The sequence below is a fragment of the Ictidomys tridecemlineatus genome, chromosome 15 (genome assembly GCF_052094955.1).
Source record: "Ictidomys tridecemlineatus isolate mIctTri1 chromosome 15, mIctTri1.hap1, whole genome shotgun sequence".
Classification (NCBI taxonomy): domain Eukaryota; kingdom Metazoa; phylum Chordata; class Mammalia; order Rodentia; family Sciuridae; genus Ictidomys; species Ictidomys tridecemlineatus.
This window is the reverse complement of record NC_135491.1, coordinates 45,108,470-45,125,177: the sequence shown is the minus strand read 5'-3', so window position 1 is coordinate 45,125,177 and position 16,708 is coordinate 45,108,470. Positions and strand designations below refer to the sequence as shown.

Genomic DNA, 16,708 nt, shown 5'->3' with positions numbered 1-16,708 from the left:
GAGATGCTGACTCAAAAAGGACTGATGATGTAGCTCACAACTAAAGCACTTGCTCACCATGTGCCAAGTCCTGGGTTCAATCCCCAGCACTACACACACACACACACACACACACACACACATACACACACACAGGAAAAAAGCTTGAATAAGCATTTTTTCCAAAGAAGGTATGCAAATGGCCAATGAGTATATGAAAAGATGCTCACCTTCATTAATCATTAGAAAGTTGCAAATCAAAACTACAATGCAGAAAGTATAAAACTGCCACTTGGGGGTTAGTTGTTCTGAATGTTCACTCATTATACCCACCTACCTCAAGATTACTCTGAAGTAAGCAATAGAAAGGAGGAGTCAGATGGCCCTGCCCTTCAAGGGCTCAAAGCCTGAAACTGATGGGGGAAACACACCAGTATATTATGTAAGAACAGTAACATCATAGGCATGCATAGCTAGTTCTTCTAGGAATGCACAGAGGGAAGAGAAGGTGTATTTGACCTAAGGCTTAAAGACCAGCTCCACTTCTTAGCTCAGAAGGAAGCTGGGAAAGGAATAGAAGGAGCTCTAACATTCTTGACCAGAAATCATCCTAGCCTGATTAAGAAGTGGCTTGGCTTCCCCTGATGGCCCTGAAGCATCTTGTCTTGAATTTGGGTGACATAGACCACGTTTTCCTGGGTCTGGTCAACTAGATGATCTAACCACAGAGCTGTTAGAATCTTGAGTCAGCAGAGACCAGTCTTTGATCCCTCCCCATTAAGTTAGAACTCTCAATAATTTCTTACTGTTTTGGTGAATGGAAAACACCTTTTTATTTTCCCTAACTGAAAATGTAGTACATATATAAAGAAGGAGAACACAGATGCAGAGTGTTTACACTGATAAAGCTACTCACAATCCTAGAGGCTACTAATTAATTCTAAGAGCATCCCACTGCTTCCTTCTCTGCTCCCATTCCCTCCTACTTCAGGTGGAGACATTCTGGCTATATGTCAACTACACCTACCAAAACACAGAGCTCCAACTTTCAAACTTTCTCCTATGACTCATCAGTCATGGCAATATTTAAAGTTATACTAGCTCCCTGCCTAAAATCAGTTCCAGCTATACTGGTCTCCTAGCTGCTCCTTGAATAAACCAGACACATCCTGCATTAGGCTGTTCCCTCTAACCACTGCACTCTTCCCCCAAATGTCTGCATCCTTAATTCCCTCACCTCCTTTAAATCTGCTCAGTTGTCCTTTCAGGAAGGATAAGGTTTACCTTAGCCTTGCTATTTAAAATTGTATCCCTAGGGCTGGGGATATGGCTCAAGCGGTAGCGCGCTCGCCTGGCATGCGTGCGGCCTGGGTTCGATCCTCAGCACCACATACAAAAAAAGATGTTGTGTCCGCTGAAAACTAAAAAATAAATATTAAAAATTCTCTCTCTCTCTCTCTCTCTCTCTCTCTCTCTCTCTCTACCCCTCTCGCTCTTTCTTTAAAAAATAAAATAAATTTGTATCCCTACTGGGCATGATAGTGCTTGCCTGTAATCCTACCACTTGGGAGGTGGAGGCAGGAAGATCACAAGTTCAAGGCCAGCCTTAGCAATTTAGCAAGACCCTCAGCACCTCTGCAAGAGCCTGTGTCAAAATAAGAAATAAAAGGGCTGGAGATATAGCTCAGTGGTAAACCACACAAGTTCAATCCCCAGTACCCACCCACCCCAAAATCTGTATCCCTATCATAAGTCCCCTACCTTCCCTCTTATCTTTCTCTTTTTTCTATGAAACTATTCTAGAATACTATAAAATGTACTTAGTTACTGAATTCTTCCAACTCTCTTCTCTTTCTAGAATATGAGGTCCATAAGAACAAAGTCCTTTATAATTGTGTTCACTGAAGTATCCCAACTGCCTAGACAAGTGCCCAGACATATAAGAGGGGCTCAATGACTTATCTGTTGAATGAACAAATAAATGAGTGAATGGGTTATAAGAGCAAAATAAAAAAAGTACAAGTGTCTACTTGCTGCCTGCAGCCCACATCTGTTGTCACAGGTCTTACCTCTCAACTCCCCTAACACACAAAGTCAGTCAGCTCTACTCTTACCCCCCTTATTTTCACCTGCTTAGACTCCATTTCTATTCATTGGTGGCATCTCCACTGATTCCTTTCCACAGGCAGAATTTCTTATCTCCTCCCTGAATTCACAGCAGTCTCTGGACCTCTGCAACAACAGAGGACTCCACCTCTCTGTGCTATTCTTCTGTGTGAGACTCTACCCCCACTCATCTTTGCATTCCCCTGAGGATCATGCTCAAAGAAGGAAAACCACTGATAAAGGAAAGTTCTGCCTAAAAAGCCCCACTTAGGGCCAGTGTTCTGTTCTTTCCTGTCCCTCATCTCCAGTCATCACCTGCAGACTGAGTTTAGATAACTCAAGAGACCATCAAAAATTGCAGGAAAATGTCACTAGTCAGAGTGCTTGGGAAGTATAGCTCTAAAAGTAAAGTTAAAGAGGGCTTAAAATTCACTGCTTAGAACACATAGCCACTGTCACCATTAAAAAGCCCTCCTACAATATTGATAATTTGTCACTTGTAGGTTGAGTAGTGTCTGAAAATAAGAAAGAGAATCTGTAATTGGAAGATAATTTGCTATTCCTAAAATATATCATTTATATTAACAATGCTTAATAGACACCCATTCCAATTTAACAACCACTTGTTTTCTTAAAGATGAAAATGCTCTTTGGCAGGAATAACTGTTACTATGAAATTAGTTCTTCCTTAATTGTTGTTACTCTCTTTTAAATTAGTAGTTGGCTTATTTATTTCATGACAATCTATTATTTCATGGTGTATTTGATTAAGACTGTCATATTAAAAGCCTTGAGTGTAGTCTCTATCCTTAATGTTCCAACTTCCCTTCTTAGTACATGCAATAAACATTTAGGTTTCTAAAAAAAAGGGGAAAAAAAAGCAATGCTCCTTCAGAAAGAGCCATCCCCCAGATGAAATATTAAGCCATCCTAATTCTCAGCCTACAGAGGAAACACTGAAAAGGTGATAACAATGATTACTCAAACTAAATAACTATTTCTAGTACTGACACCTGTTTTACTCCATAAGGCTCAAAAAACAAAATTATAACAAGCAGTAAAAGAACACAAGTGTATTTAAGCATACTTTGTGTGCTTAATTTACAGTAAGCTTTTCTAACTTTTTTCTTTTTTTGTAAATGGACATTAGTAGTTGGTACTTTTGTCTGGATTGATCTTGATTGTATCATACACCAATAATAATTTTCAATTTTTCCTTAATTCTAAAGAGTGTGGACTAAAAGATCCAGATAAAATCTGGATATATTTTTCACCAATATACTCTATGTAAATTAATGGATACTCTTGAGTTGTGATGTTTCTAGAAAATGCACTCTCTGTCACAAGAACAAATGGGTTCACAAATCAGCCTCATATTAATTAAAGCAAAGGCTTTGACATCTGGAGATGCGTGTGTGCACTATCAGACCTTTGTTAAAGCAGAAAAGGCCACAAAAAATCTCGGGGCTGGTTAATTCTGGTGGTTTTTGTTTTCTTTTGTTGTTTTTGGTCTTGCCCAAGAAAGCCCCATCACCAACCTCTTCCTAGGCATATTTTGATCAGGTTTCTTTGGCCCCTGATGGGCTTCTGGATCAGAAGGGGTTCTTCTCTTTTCACTCACTGTCACTTCCTCTTCTACAATTTCCTATCTTGTCACCCCACCCTCTCCATTCCTCATTGACAGAGTTCAAAGAACTAGCACAGTACTCGGGACTTCCCAACACAATTAACCTTAACTCCTCTCACAGGATTGCACCACCGTGGTCTCCTCTAACCCACAGTGCCGCCAGACTTTTGGGAATCCCTCCCCACGGGCTCTGGACATCCTGGGACTTTGCGTGCCTGGGGCTCGGAGCCGCAATCGAGCCAGGAATCGGAGTCTCTAGAACAATGACTGTTCCAAAAGCGCCCCAGAGCACCGCTGGATGGGATGCCCCGGGAGGTTCGGAACCAGCGGCTCACCTGGGGCGCGGCCATCGGAGGCCTGGGGGCCATTTCTGCCTCTGCGGGGCGGGCTCCCGGACAGCGGCTGCGGAGAGAGGACAGCGCGCACTCACCAGGCTGCAACCAGGGTCCCCACCCTGCCCGCCCCGCCTCCGCCCGCGCTCCCAGCCACTTCTGCCCGGAGGGTGGGGAGGAGGGCGGATCCCGTCAGGGCCAGCCGCCCCTCCTCCCCCAAACTGGGGCTTGGCGGCTTCTCGGACAACCCCCTCCAGCCACGCCCAGTCACACCCGCAGGATGGTGGGCGAGGCCCAATTGACACCCCTCAAACCCGTGAGAAGTGTTGCGCCGACCCGCGCACTCCGAATCAGCGCCTCCAGGGGGCTCAGGACTTGTGACCTCAGGCCTACCCAGGGCCTCAGATCGGCCCTCGACCACCGCCGCAGGCTCTGTTCTCTCCAGGTCTTTTCTGCAGAAGGGTTAGCTGCCCAAAGCAGCCTCCACCGCAACTGGGCTGGACAATGGCCGCAGCGGCGGGGTAGAGCCAGAAGTGCGCCTGCGCACACGGAGCCTCGCTCCCACACCCCCAGAGCCGTGGCAGGCACGTGAACTACACTTCCCAGAGGGCCTCGCGCGCGGGCCCCTCAGAGGCCGCCCCTAAGACTCCGCGCCCCCTGGTGGGGACCGCAGTGAGGGCGAGCGGGCCGGGCAGTGTGGCTTGAATGTTGGTGTGTCTGAACCTATCTAGTGGCGGGATACAACTCTGGCGCCTGCGGTTGAGGCAGACAATAAAAACGAAAAACACAAGATAGTTTCGGGAGAAAGTGAGGCCAAATTAGAGCCTGGGGAACGTTGATGCCATCTTCACCCATGGGTCACTACCAAAGTTTGGACATCCTGACCCCCCAGACTACATCTATAACTAAGATACTATTTAATGATATTAAAGGAGAGGAAAAGGAAATTTCAGATAAATCCACGACCTCCTGATCGATGGCATAAGCAAACTGCTACTACCGTGTTACTTCATTATTTGATCTCCTATTACTCAGGATTTTCTGCTTGGGATAAGCCTTAAATAGTGTAAAATTTTAACACAAAGATAGGTAGACTTTTAGATGCAGCCAATGGGTTTATATAATTACTTCATATATCATAAAAGTCAGTCTCAATTTCCTAGACCTAAACTTGAATTCTTTGGAGCATCACATACAAAGTAGAAAATGATTATACCTACGTGTTCCTGATGTTATATTACTTTATCGAGAGTATGTGCATTAAAAAATTATGCTTTCTTCCATTACTCCCTGAATATATGCTCTGGAATTGCAGTATAATGTTATGAATTAGTAATTCAGAAATATGAATTAGAATGGTCTGGGGTGACCTAAATCAATAATTTAGTAACTTGGATTTAAGGAGGCAATTACAGAGAAAAAAGAATACCAGTCCGAAGGGACCCCGGGTGCAAAAGTCCTCAGGTGGAAAAAAGTTTGATTTGTTTTAGAAACAGTTGCCTAAAGCAGCTGTAACAAAGTGAGGGATGGGAGAGTGGGTGGAGAAGTTAGGAAAGCAGGTAGGCTGGGGCTCCATCAAGTTTTGGGGGTCATGATAAAAAAAGAGTGTGGATTTAACCTTGAGTGATGGGAACCACTGGATTAGCAAAACAGTGGAGTTGCTTATTACTGTGAGGGGATAAGAAGACCTTTTCCTATTGTCTCAGAATTGGTAACCAGGACCCAGTGTGGAAGATTAAGTTCTTTGTATTCTAAAGAGATACATTTGGGGCATCTTTCTAAAGAGATACATTTGGGGCTAGATGCATCAAGTCTTACATAGGAGACAGAGTGCTGATTTGCCTTGTGGCTATTAACCATTGCCCCCAATGCCACCCTTCTTTCCCCACTATTGAAGAAGATTAGGATGGGAAAGAAAAGGAAGAATTCCTCCAAACAGCAAGTCCTCCTCCTAGTATGGAATGTGGTGTTCCATTCCCAACCACAAGATGAACTTGAGAAAGAGAAGCACTCAAATACTGACACTTACCCAGGAGAGGAGGTTTTTATAAATTACAAGGGAAAGGGAATTAGAGAGCAATGCTGAGTGTAAGGCAGGCAGCCTGAATTTCCATTGATTGGGTAGTAAGTGGATGCTAGAAAAAAAATTGGACTTGGGCCCACAGGGCTTTGAGTAGTTCAGCCCACAAACTGTAGGAGCCTGTGGAATTAACTGGGTATGAGAAAGAACTGGGAAGATTGGAAGAGATTGAAGTGCAGCCAGAATCCACAGCCAGAATTCCCAAGACAGGTGGTATCCAAGGGTTTCCTTAGGAACAAATGTACTTCCATTTCTATCAGTGTGGCTCAGCAACTCAGTAAATGGGATTCACTGTTGACCTTCTTTCTCTGGGACCCATTGTTACCCAGAGATTCACTATTTACTTTTCTCTTCCAGGATTCATTGGCAATGGGAAAGGGTGAAAGTCTAGCATCCAGCATTTTAGAATCTGCCTCCTCCCTTCAGGACCCATTGTTGTTGGGTCCATTTACCCATCGTTGCTGGGCCTTCCCAACATGGTTGCTTTTGGTGGAGATCCTGGGAATGAACCCAGGAAGGGATGAACCCGGGAAAGAATGAAAGTTTGCTTTTTTCCTCCCAGAGCCCATTGCTACTGGGAGAGGATTTACTAGGAGAGGATTAATGATTGCCTTCCTCCTCCTTCTTCCTCCAGGTCCGACAGTTTGTTGGGGTTGTCATTTCCCTGTCCTGGGGGTTATCACTGTCGAAATCTTTCATCTATCAATACTTCACTCCTTTTATTGCTGAATAGTATTTGATCGTATGAATATACCACATTCGTTCATCAGTTGGTGGGCATTTGGGATGTTTACACTTTTGTTTTTTTAACGTATTCATAATTGCAATGCTATTGTGAATATTTGTGTACACATTTTGTGGAGGCATATGTTTTCATTGCTCTTGGGAGGTACCAAGAAGTGGAATTGCTCAATATTTGGCAATTCTATGTTTAGCATTTTAAAGAACTGCAAATCTGTTTTCCAACGCGTGGCTGCACCATTTTACATTTTCACCAGCAGGGTATGAAACTTCCACTTTCTTCACATCCCCACCCACATTTGTTACTGTCTTTTTTATTATAAATTTTCTAATGTGCGTATGTTAAATTTTACATTATGTGGATTTCACCTCAAGGGGAAAACAAAGCATAAACAAACAACCCCCCCAAAAATGCAAATATTTTTCACAATGAAAGGCAATGAACAACAATAGCAAGCAAACACACACAATGCAGAAGATGTTCAGTAAAGCCTCGCTGATTCCTAAAATAATTTTCACTAGAAGTAAATACACATTTTAGAGAATGGCCAAAATCTGCTCTGAACAATTTAGAAGGTAACATCATTTCAGACCCATTTTTTCAACCTCTTGGCAGATACCTCTTGGATGCCCTTCTCAGGCATTCCTTCCCAAATCTGTTCCACCTCTTTTGTGCTTTATTTTGAAACTCGGAAACTCTATTATGCACCCACACATTGCAAGTATAATTACATCTATATATGCATCAGCACCCAGAGCAGCATCATGCCCACTGCCTCCAGCACTGGGCTTCTTACTCCATAAATTCTCTAACTCAGGCTGTCTGGTCTCATTGGATCCTGCAGTGGGCAGGATAATGCTCCCCCACTCCCACAGTCTATGTCCAAATTCCCAGAACCTGTGAATATGTTTCCTAACATGGCAAAAGGGACTTTTCAGATGCAATTAAATTTATAATCTTGAAATGGAAAAAGTATTCTGGATTATCCAGATGGATCAATCTAATCACATAGATCCTTAAAGTTGGAGAACTTCTTTTTTGGCTGTGGTCAGAGGGAGATGTGACTATGGAAAAATGATCAAAGAGATATAATGTTGTTGACTTTGAGGATGGAGGAAGAAGGTGGGAGGCCAAGAAGTTGAAAAAAGAAACAGACTTCCTTGTAGTACCTCCAGAAATATAGCCCTATCAATATTAAGGCTTAGGGGTGGGAGGAGAAGGGAGGGGGCATGGGGTTAGAAATGATGGTGGAATGTGATGGACATCATTATCCAAAGTACATATATGAAGACACAAATGGTGTGAACATACTTTAAATACAGCTAGAGGTATGAAAAACTGTGTTCTATATGTGTAATATGAATTGTAATGCATTTTTCTGTCATTTTTTAAAAAAATATTAGGGCTTGACATCAGCCCAACATCTTATGACTCTGGGTTTATCATGACAATTTATGAATTTTTGCTTAAATTATGGTCATTATGACCCAAAATATGATATAGAATCAATGCAATCTGAGCTTAATTTTTTGAAGGGGTACTAGGAATTGAACCCAGGGGTGCTTTACTACTGAGCTACATCCTCAACTACCCCTTTTCTGAGGTCCTGGGAATTGAACTCAAGGTCTCATACTTGCTAAGCAAGCACTCTACCACTGAGCTACATCCCCAGCCCACACCCAGTCCTCTTTACTCTTTGAGACAGGATCTCACTAAGCTGCCAAGACTGGCCTCAAACTTGTGAGCCTCCTTTCTTAGCCTCTCTTATCACTGGAATTACATGTGCTACCATGCCTTATGCAATCTGAATTTAAGGACTGTATTTGGGTATTTAAAGACATCAATTGATACTAGTAATAAGTAAGTTGTGATGTGTTCAAACACCAAATATAATGAAAGGAAGGCAGAAAATGAATGAACTAGAGCTCCATTCTAAGCATGATGAATCTCAAAAACATAGTATTGAATGAAGGAAATGCAAGAAGTTAAAATAGAATGATTTTGTGTACATGAAGTTAAAAAAAACAGGCAACATTTACATATTAAGTTATGAGATGCATACTCTTTAGAAAATTTAATAAAGAAAACCAAGGAAATGTTTATCATAAAAGGCAAACCAGGTTTCCTCTGGGGAGAGGGAAAAGAGTCTAAACAAGAAGCAGCTCATGGGGAATTCAGGGGTTTGGGCAACGTTCCATTTCTTCACTTACTGTGGGCTGCAGGGAGGGTAAAAAGATGCATAACCTCAGTTTTGCAGCCAGTTGCATGAGGAGGATAATTGTGCCACTTACTGAGATGGGAAAAACTAAGGGAGAACAGGTTTATTTGGGGTAAGGCATATGTGGAATTAAGAGCTGTGTTTTGGCCATGTTGGATTCTAAGTGGATAAATTCCACTGGGGGTTCAAATTGACCGTTTCAATATATAAGCCTGGAGTTCAGAGAAGATGAAAATTTGGGAATTGACAGAATACAGATGACAAAGCTAAGGGACTGGATGAGGGGAAGAAAAATTGGCTCGCGGGGTGGGGGGGGGATTCCATAATCCAAACCCTAGAGCACTCCATAGTCTAGAAGCTGAGATGCAGTGGCCAGGAAGGTAAGAGGGCATTGGGAGTATGGAGCACTGGAAGTCAATTAAAGACAGTGGAAAGGGTCCATGTTGTTTGCAGACTCCATAATCCAAAACCATCCTCAACCAAACCTGGGGCACCCAATGTCTTTCAAGTACTGTCTTCTCTTCATCTTTTCTGACCCTGATCCTATCTAACTTTATGTTTGCGCTGAGCTTCAGGGCTAATTGCTACACCAAGGACACAGATTCCCTGATGGTTTGTGGCTGCTAAATGCTACTTTTACCTTTCTCTTCTTAGGAAGTAGAGGTAGGGACTGTACTAACATGGGGCACTCTAGGATCTACCTTATGGGGCCACATCCTTCCATCAGTTGGCTCTCAGTTACATCCTGGTACAGAACAACATGACCCTGTGCAGAGTCCTCTCTCCAGACTCTGCCTCATTCTTACTGGGCTGGAAGATGCAGGGCAAAGCCACTGCCTCTTTCTGGACTCCAAGGACCAAAGCTCTCTCCCTGGGCACTGGCAGGACCACAGCCCTCATTTAAGGCCACCTCTGGGAGCCAGAGCACTTCCCCAGGGGCGTTAACATAAAGTCAGGGTTCAGAAAGAACCTGGAACCTGAGGGTGACCTGAGGGATTGGAGCTGAGTGTGCACAAGCTTTTAGCACTCAGTAGCAACAAAAGAGTAAAATGATGTGAAAGATTCTTTTTATTCGTTTTTTAAAAAATATAAAATCGAAAAAACCCCCACAAAACCTTCAAATTGACCGTTTCAAAGAATATTTTTAAAACCCGAGGTCTTAGTGGGAGATGGACCAACGGGAAGTTTTAGAGGCTGAGGTCCCTCATTCTTAGTGCTCTGGTGGTTGGCTTGGCTTTCTGCACCGATGAACACACATATGGTCGCACATCCTTAGGGGGATTCACAGGCTTCTCCTCCCAGTTCCGAAATGGCACCCTAAACCACAACTACACGCTCCCCAAGCCGCCACCCCTCGCCCTGGAAGCCAGACCATCACACTCAGCCCCCGGCACCAGAAGTGGGGGTGTGAGTCGGGGGTGTGGTTCACAGATGGCTGTTCTGGCGCTAGGCCCCTGCGGGATCTGGGCCCTGAACAAGAGCCAAGCTTGAGGAAAGAGAGGACAGCCCGCCGTGAGTCCTGTTCCAGGCAGGCCCTCCGCTCCGCTGGCTGTCCAGGCTCTGATGGGCAGGAGAGGGCGGTTGGGGGAAGCGCGGCCCTGCGGCTGGCGGGTAGGGGTAGAAACCAGCCAGAAGTCGTTTGGACGGTTTTCTCAAGCGCAGGGCTCTGCATGCGCCCCCAGCCCAGCGCCTGGTTTCCTCCCGGGGGATCAACCTTACCAGCCCAACTCCACGGGGCGGGTGTGGGCGGGGCGCTAAATGAGCTCGCAGCCAATCAAAAGCCACACACTTAGCTGCGCCGTCTCTATGACAACGGCTTCGGGCGTCCTGCCGAATGCTGTGATCCACACAGCGAATGCCAGAGCCAGGCCAATCTTTTTACGTACATTTTTTTCATCCGAATTTAACAATCTATGAAACGATCCTCTTCCCCGAACAGTTCAGGCTAGACGGGCTGGGGAACCGCCAGGGTCGTGGGCGGAGACCTCCAGGTCCCCATAGTGGTGCTCTGAAAAGCTTCTTCACCACCCCCCACCCCAGCCCTGGTGGACAGGAGGCCACACTTCTCCTGGGGTAAGAAGGACATAAGAGTCAGTGGAACCTGTCCAATTCCTTCCTTATCGCGCGCGCGCGCTCTCTCTCAGATATATATATATATATATCTCGATGGACCTTTCTTTTGTTTATTAATTTATTTATATGTGGTGCTGAGAATCGAACCCAGTGCCTCACACATGCCAGGCAAGGGCTCTACCACTGGGCCACAACCAAAGCGCCATCCATCCCTCCCATTCCCGCCCCCCCCCCTCTATCTTTAACACCCACGAAAATTGGACCTTCAATTCCAAGTTTTGCCTGCAATGTGCAGTGGGCCCTGCCTTCTGGCTGAGGCCTCCTCCATAACATAAGAACATCCAAGTTACAGTCACTTAAAACGTTCATAAAAACGTCCCATCATGAAAACCCATGAGAGGAGATGCAATGGCGAACGTAACCCGCTCAAATCTGATCCTGTTAACACCAGAGAAAATGCATTTCCTGGAGCTACAGGGAACCCGGGTCCAGAAAGGCACCAGTAGGCCGTTGACTGGGAGCCGCATAGCTTTGGCTCTCCTTCGCCTGCTCTGAAGCCGAACTGCGAGTCCACCCCACGTGGACCCCGGGGAGCTAGTCTCAGCCCTTCCATACTCTACCTCTAGCATCTATTTTGACCAACCTCTCCAGAGCGGCGGTCTCCAGACCGCTGGGCTCGAGTGTCCCCTGCTGGCCACTGAGATTCATTACCACTCTAAAATCTTTCGCATAACAACAATGAGAATTTGGCAGTTTCTGTCCGCCAGGGATAGACCTGGCATTTTGTGTACATCATCTCAACCGAATTTAACAACCTATGAGAGGTTCTCATCCCCATTTTATAGTGAGGAAACGGGTTCAGAGGATTTAAGAATCATGCCAAGGTCACTCAACTATCAATTGTCAGATCTAGGATCCAAGTGGCTTCTCTCTGCTGTATTATGCGCTCTTTCCTGTCACAGATGAGTCCCTAATGGCCCCTCCTTGAGAGCCGTTCTGGGCTGCCTCTGACCCTGTAGGCTCAGCACAGTTCTTCATGGCTCTCATGACCTCTGTGGACCACCTACCAGTCTTCACTTAAGAGCCTAGCTGGCCCTGAGACCAATCTGATGACTGTGACACCGGGTGTGGGGGCCACCATGATGAAATCTTAAATTATACTAGTGAATTATTCATCCATTCCAAATAGATTCCAGGATCAGGTTTCATTAATTAACATATATATTTACCTATTTTATATGTTATAATGGCCATCTTTTTTCCCCTGCCTCTGCTCAACATCCCATTCCTCATTTGTATAACAGCAATCTCTCCTTTGGAGGAAGGTATTTTCCCTTCTTCTGTGAAGTTCTGGTGAAATGACAATCATAGCCTCCCATGTGACTCAAAGTAGGCCAATTAGATTTTTTTTTCTGGAATGTTTTATATAAATAATAGGAAAGAAAGGCATTTTCTCCTGGGTTGTAACAGATTTGTGAGAATTGAGGGCAACACATAAACAGGAGCCCAGCCTCCAGGCCCTTTTATAGTGATACCTTCCCTGCCTCCTTCTCTGATCCATGACAACCATTGATCTATTTATCTGTACATTTTTGTCATTTTTCAAATGTTAAATAAATGAAATCATACAATATGTGAACTTTGGAGATTGAAGTTTTTTTTCCACTCAAAACAATGCCCTTGAAATCATCCAAGTCATTGTGTGTCTCAATAGTTGATTCCTTTTTTATTGATGAGTACTATTCTATTTCATCGAATGCAATTGTGTTGTTTGAAAACAGTACCACAGTTTGTCATTAGTTTAGCCTAATGAAAGCCCCTTAGTTGGATATATGAATGGGGTAGATACTGGGGAAAAACTGAACATTCAGACTCCCAGACCCACTGAGTAGCAAGCTTCTGACCTTGTCACAGACCTCCAAAATTGCATTGGAGAAAGTTTGCTCTTTGTCAGTTTCCTGACCACTATAACCCTGCCATCCACCCTTGAATTCAACTGTATTTCTCCAAAAGCTCCTAAAGTCCCAGAAAATATTTTTCAGTTCAACAAAATTTATATCTAATTAGCTTAAGCTTTCTGGATCCCTGCTGCCCCAGATAGCCTCACAACAAAACTTTTCTCATGTTTTTCTGCCCTGGGCCAAGCTGAAGGGCTCTGAACACCCTTGCTCCATCCCAGCTGTAGTAACTCAGGTCCAGCCAAGTGGGTCACCTCAGGGTCAGTGCAGTCCCTGCAGATAACAAGGGCCAGAGATCAGAAGCTCACTTTGGGTTCTAACTGAGCCACTTGTCTCTCCCAGGGAGACCTTCCTGAGTCAGTCACTTACTTGCCCCTTGGTTTATCAGATCTCTTTGTATGTCAGTTGATAGGATGGGCCTCAGGAGCACCCTATTATTCCATCTTTGTCTTGACCCTGTGGCCTGGTCTGCTTTATCTCAGGTTCTCCAAGTGGGTTTGGAGTCATGAACAATATTTATCCAAGGAAGGCTTTCTCTATATACCTCTGGAACCCCCAAGACACGTATTTTCAATGACCCTGAATGTGGTTGGTTGTGTGTGGAAATTGATCCCACCGGGCCCTCTAACATGCAAATGACATCTCAGTTGCAGCCAAGCAAAGGACTCTGGTTGGGGACAAAAAAGAAAAGCAGAGAAAGAATGAGAGACTAGAAATTCAACAAGATTATTTTCATGTTATAATTATTAACTGGGATTTTGTTTATTTTTTATTTTTGAGACAGGGTCTAAGTATGTTGCCCAGGTTAGTCTTTTTTAAAAATATTTATTTTTTTAGTTATAGTTGGATACAATACCTTTTTTTAAATTGACTTATTTTTAAGTGGTGCTGAGGATTGAACCCTGGGCCTTGCACATATGAGGCAAGTGCTCTACCGCTGAGCCACAGTCCCAACCCCAGGTTAGTCTTGCTTGAACTTGTGGGCTCAAGTGATTCTTCCACCTTAGTCTCCAAAGTATGTGCCACTGCCTGCTTAATGTATCCGAGTTTTAAAATAAACTTTCAAATGAATGAATTTGTGAGTATTCTAATTTAGGTAGTTTTTGGTTGTGGATAATGTTATCCTATATTACAACCAGATCTATGAACCCAAGGGACCCAGGAGAACTTGTCCTGAGGCTGAGGCTGCCAGGACCCCAGTACAGAAACAAGCAGGCTCCAATTCCAAAAGGATTTTACCCACTAGTGTGCCCTGTAAATGTGGGCTGTGTTTATGAAATGAAGGCTTTCCTTTATTATAGAGAGTAATGAATTTTGAGAGCAGTTAGGCCCACACCTTCGTTTTATAGAGGAAATAAGAGCACAGATAGGTAAAGTCACTAGTTGGGGGAGGAAGAAGGATATGGTACAGGAAGAGAGATTAAGGTTAACAGCAAAGGAGCTTCTTATATTATAGCATCATGTTATAAACTCTTATTAAGTGAAAGCTGACACTTAAATCAATTTAAATTCAAAAACAGGGGCTGGGGTTGTAGCTCAGTAGTAGAGTGCTTGCCTCGCATGTGTAAGGCACTGGGTACAATTCTCAGCACCACATATAAAAAAATAAAGTTCCATCGACAATTAAAAATTTTTTTAAAAAATCTAAAAGCTGTCTTTAGAAACAAAACATATTGCTAGACTGGGTTTAGATTTTTTTTTTTTACAAATACATAACAATTCTTTATCACAGAAACATAAAACAAATAAGCATTCATATACACATTATATATTATGGTTGAGCATTCCTTCAAAATGAGCTTTGATCATTTACAAGGCTTATTTCCTTTCTTTTCTTGCTGCTGTATGGTTTCAACGCGTGTCTTTCCCTTTCTGAGTTTCCATTTCATCTGCATAATGAAGGAGTTGATTTAGCTGATTCAAAATCTCATTTTATTTTTCTTCCACAACTGCTGGGCCTCGCTCAGTTGGTGAAGGTGTGACCTCTAAGGAGGTGAGGAAACACGAAGGAGAAGGTCATTTGGGTCCTTTGCCTCTGCCTGGGTCTTGTTCTGGAACTTGCCTGTAACTGACAGCCACAGTCCTTTCAGCGAGCCTGGGGCCTTCTCCTCACCTTTGCGCCTTTGTCCAGCTCTAAGGCAGCATCAGTTCCGCTGTTTCCATGGCGACCCTCCAGCTGATGTAGCCTAGGTTTCCCTCTAGCGGACATCCGAGGAACCCGCCGCTCTGTCCTTTCCCCTGGAGTGTTACACTCACAGCTCTATGCAAAGAGGTGGCTGACCTACCGGGTCTCTGTTCCATTTGCCACTGCCCTGAGCCTTAGCTTCGGGCTCTCCCGTCTCACCTCTCAGCTATTCTGGTTTCTCTACCCCGGTCTAGGTTTCTCTGGCTTTGTCACCCAGGCCCAGTAACCCTAAGTATCCACCCCTTCCATCCAGGGTCCTGGAGACTTAAGAAGGGCTGTCACCCAAGTCACTTCCAGAGTCCCTCTATAAAGCACAAAAATCCGATGTCTTATGGAATAAAACACCCTTCCTAGCAACCCCTGATCCAGATCTTAGCTTCCAGAGCCACTTCTCTGGATGGACCTTATTCATCCTCGGGGTGGTATTCCCTAAGATACCATAGGACACAGTGGCCAAAATCCAGGGGTCTATTTGTGTGTGGGCGGGGGATCATCATTAGAGCTGGGTGTCATAGTGTCTTGGGGAGTCGCTCCAGAAAGCACTCTAAGTCCAAATTTCGAATCAAAAGAGAGCTTTATTTACCTGGACTGTCACCCACCACAGAGACTCAAGCTCTGTGGGAGGACAGCAGCTTCCTGGTCCATCCAAAGAGAATATAAGAAATATAAGAACAAAAACCACCACTCAGTGACTTGCTTATTGTCATGTAAGCTAGCCAATTATAGAAATTAAAACATTAATAAGTGGGACCTGTGGGCTCTAGGCAAGACTGGAATTTTCCAGTCAGCAAGCAAGCAATAAACAGAAGCTAAAAAAGCCTTAGCTTTGCAGTTCAGTTGACCACAGTCCTGGGTTCAAGCAGGTGCTAGACAGTCCCATCCTGAATTTGGGCAGGGGTCAGGGGGGTGAGAATCTACTTCAAAGTCATGTAGACCCAGAAGGGCACTCAAACCCAGGATGTAGCTCTCCACGACCACCACTGCATCCTGAGTAGGGCACAATTTGTGGGGTACAAAGTACAGAAAAACATTTTTTATAAGAAAACAGTTTTCATTTCAGTTTCTCAGAAACAGCTCTTGTAACAGTTTTTTATAGGAGGCAGCAAAATGGAGTCTTCGGCCTCTCTATGACAGTTTTGGCTTTATAATTGTCTTATCTCCCTTATCAAATTCTTATATCTATAATCTATATTTTTTACTAATCTATAAATTATATACACTCTTATTGATTGTATTTATCAATTCACATCACAACAATAGCTGCAGTTGGGAGATGGGCAGGTATGCAGACCAGCCAATCTAATATATCGCTGTAGGTAGACTGGGACCACCACACAGAGGGAGGGGGACCCACTAGCCTGAGTCAGGAAGCAAATCTTTCTGGAAGAAGTGGTGCCAGACTTGAGGC

At 44.1% G+C, this 16,708-nt stretch overlaps 1 protein-coding gene across 8 annotated transcripts in view; it reads right to left on the bottom strand.

The window, feature by feature from the left end:
- Window positions 1-4,588, bottom strand: part of Zfp90 (ZFP90 zinc finger protein) — a 46,786-nt gene extending 42,198 nt beyond the window's left edge. For 5 of the 8 annotated variants that reach the window (XR_005731205.2, XM_040279071.2, XM_021721685.3 and 2 more), the window contains exons 1-2: window positions 4,381-4,522; window positions 4,048-4,114 (exon numbers count right to left, since the gene is read on the bottom strand). Coding sequence is in view for 6 of the 8 variants with exons in the window: in XM_040279071.2 (XP_040135005.1) it covers window positions 4,048-4,080 (33 nt within the window). In the remaining 2 variants the exon portion in view is untranslated. Of the gene's footprint in view, window positions 1-1,528; window positions 1,625-4,047; window positions 4,115-4,380 lie in introns of those variants that run through there. The other 3 variants (XM_021721686.3, XM_021721687.3, XM_078032579.1) reach the window with 3 other exon arrangements.
- Window positions 4,589-16,708: the final 12,120 nt, after the last annotated feature.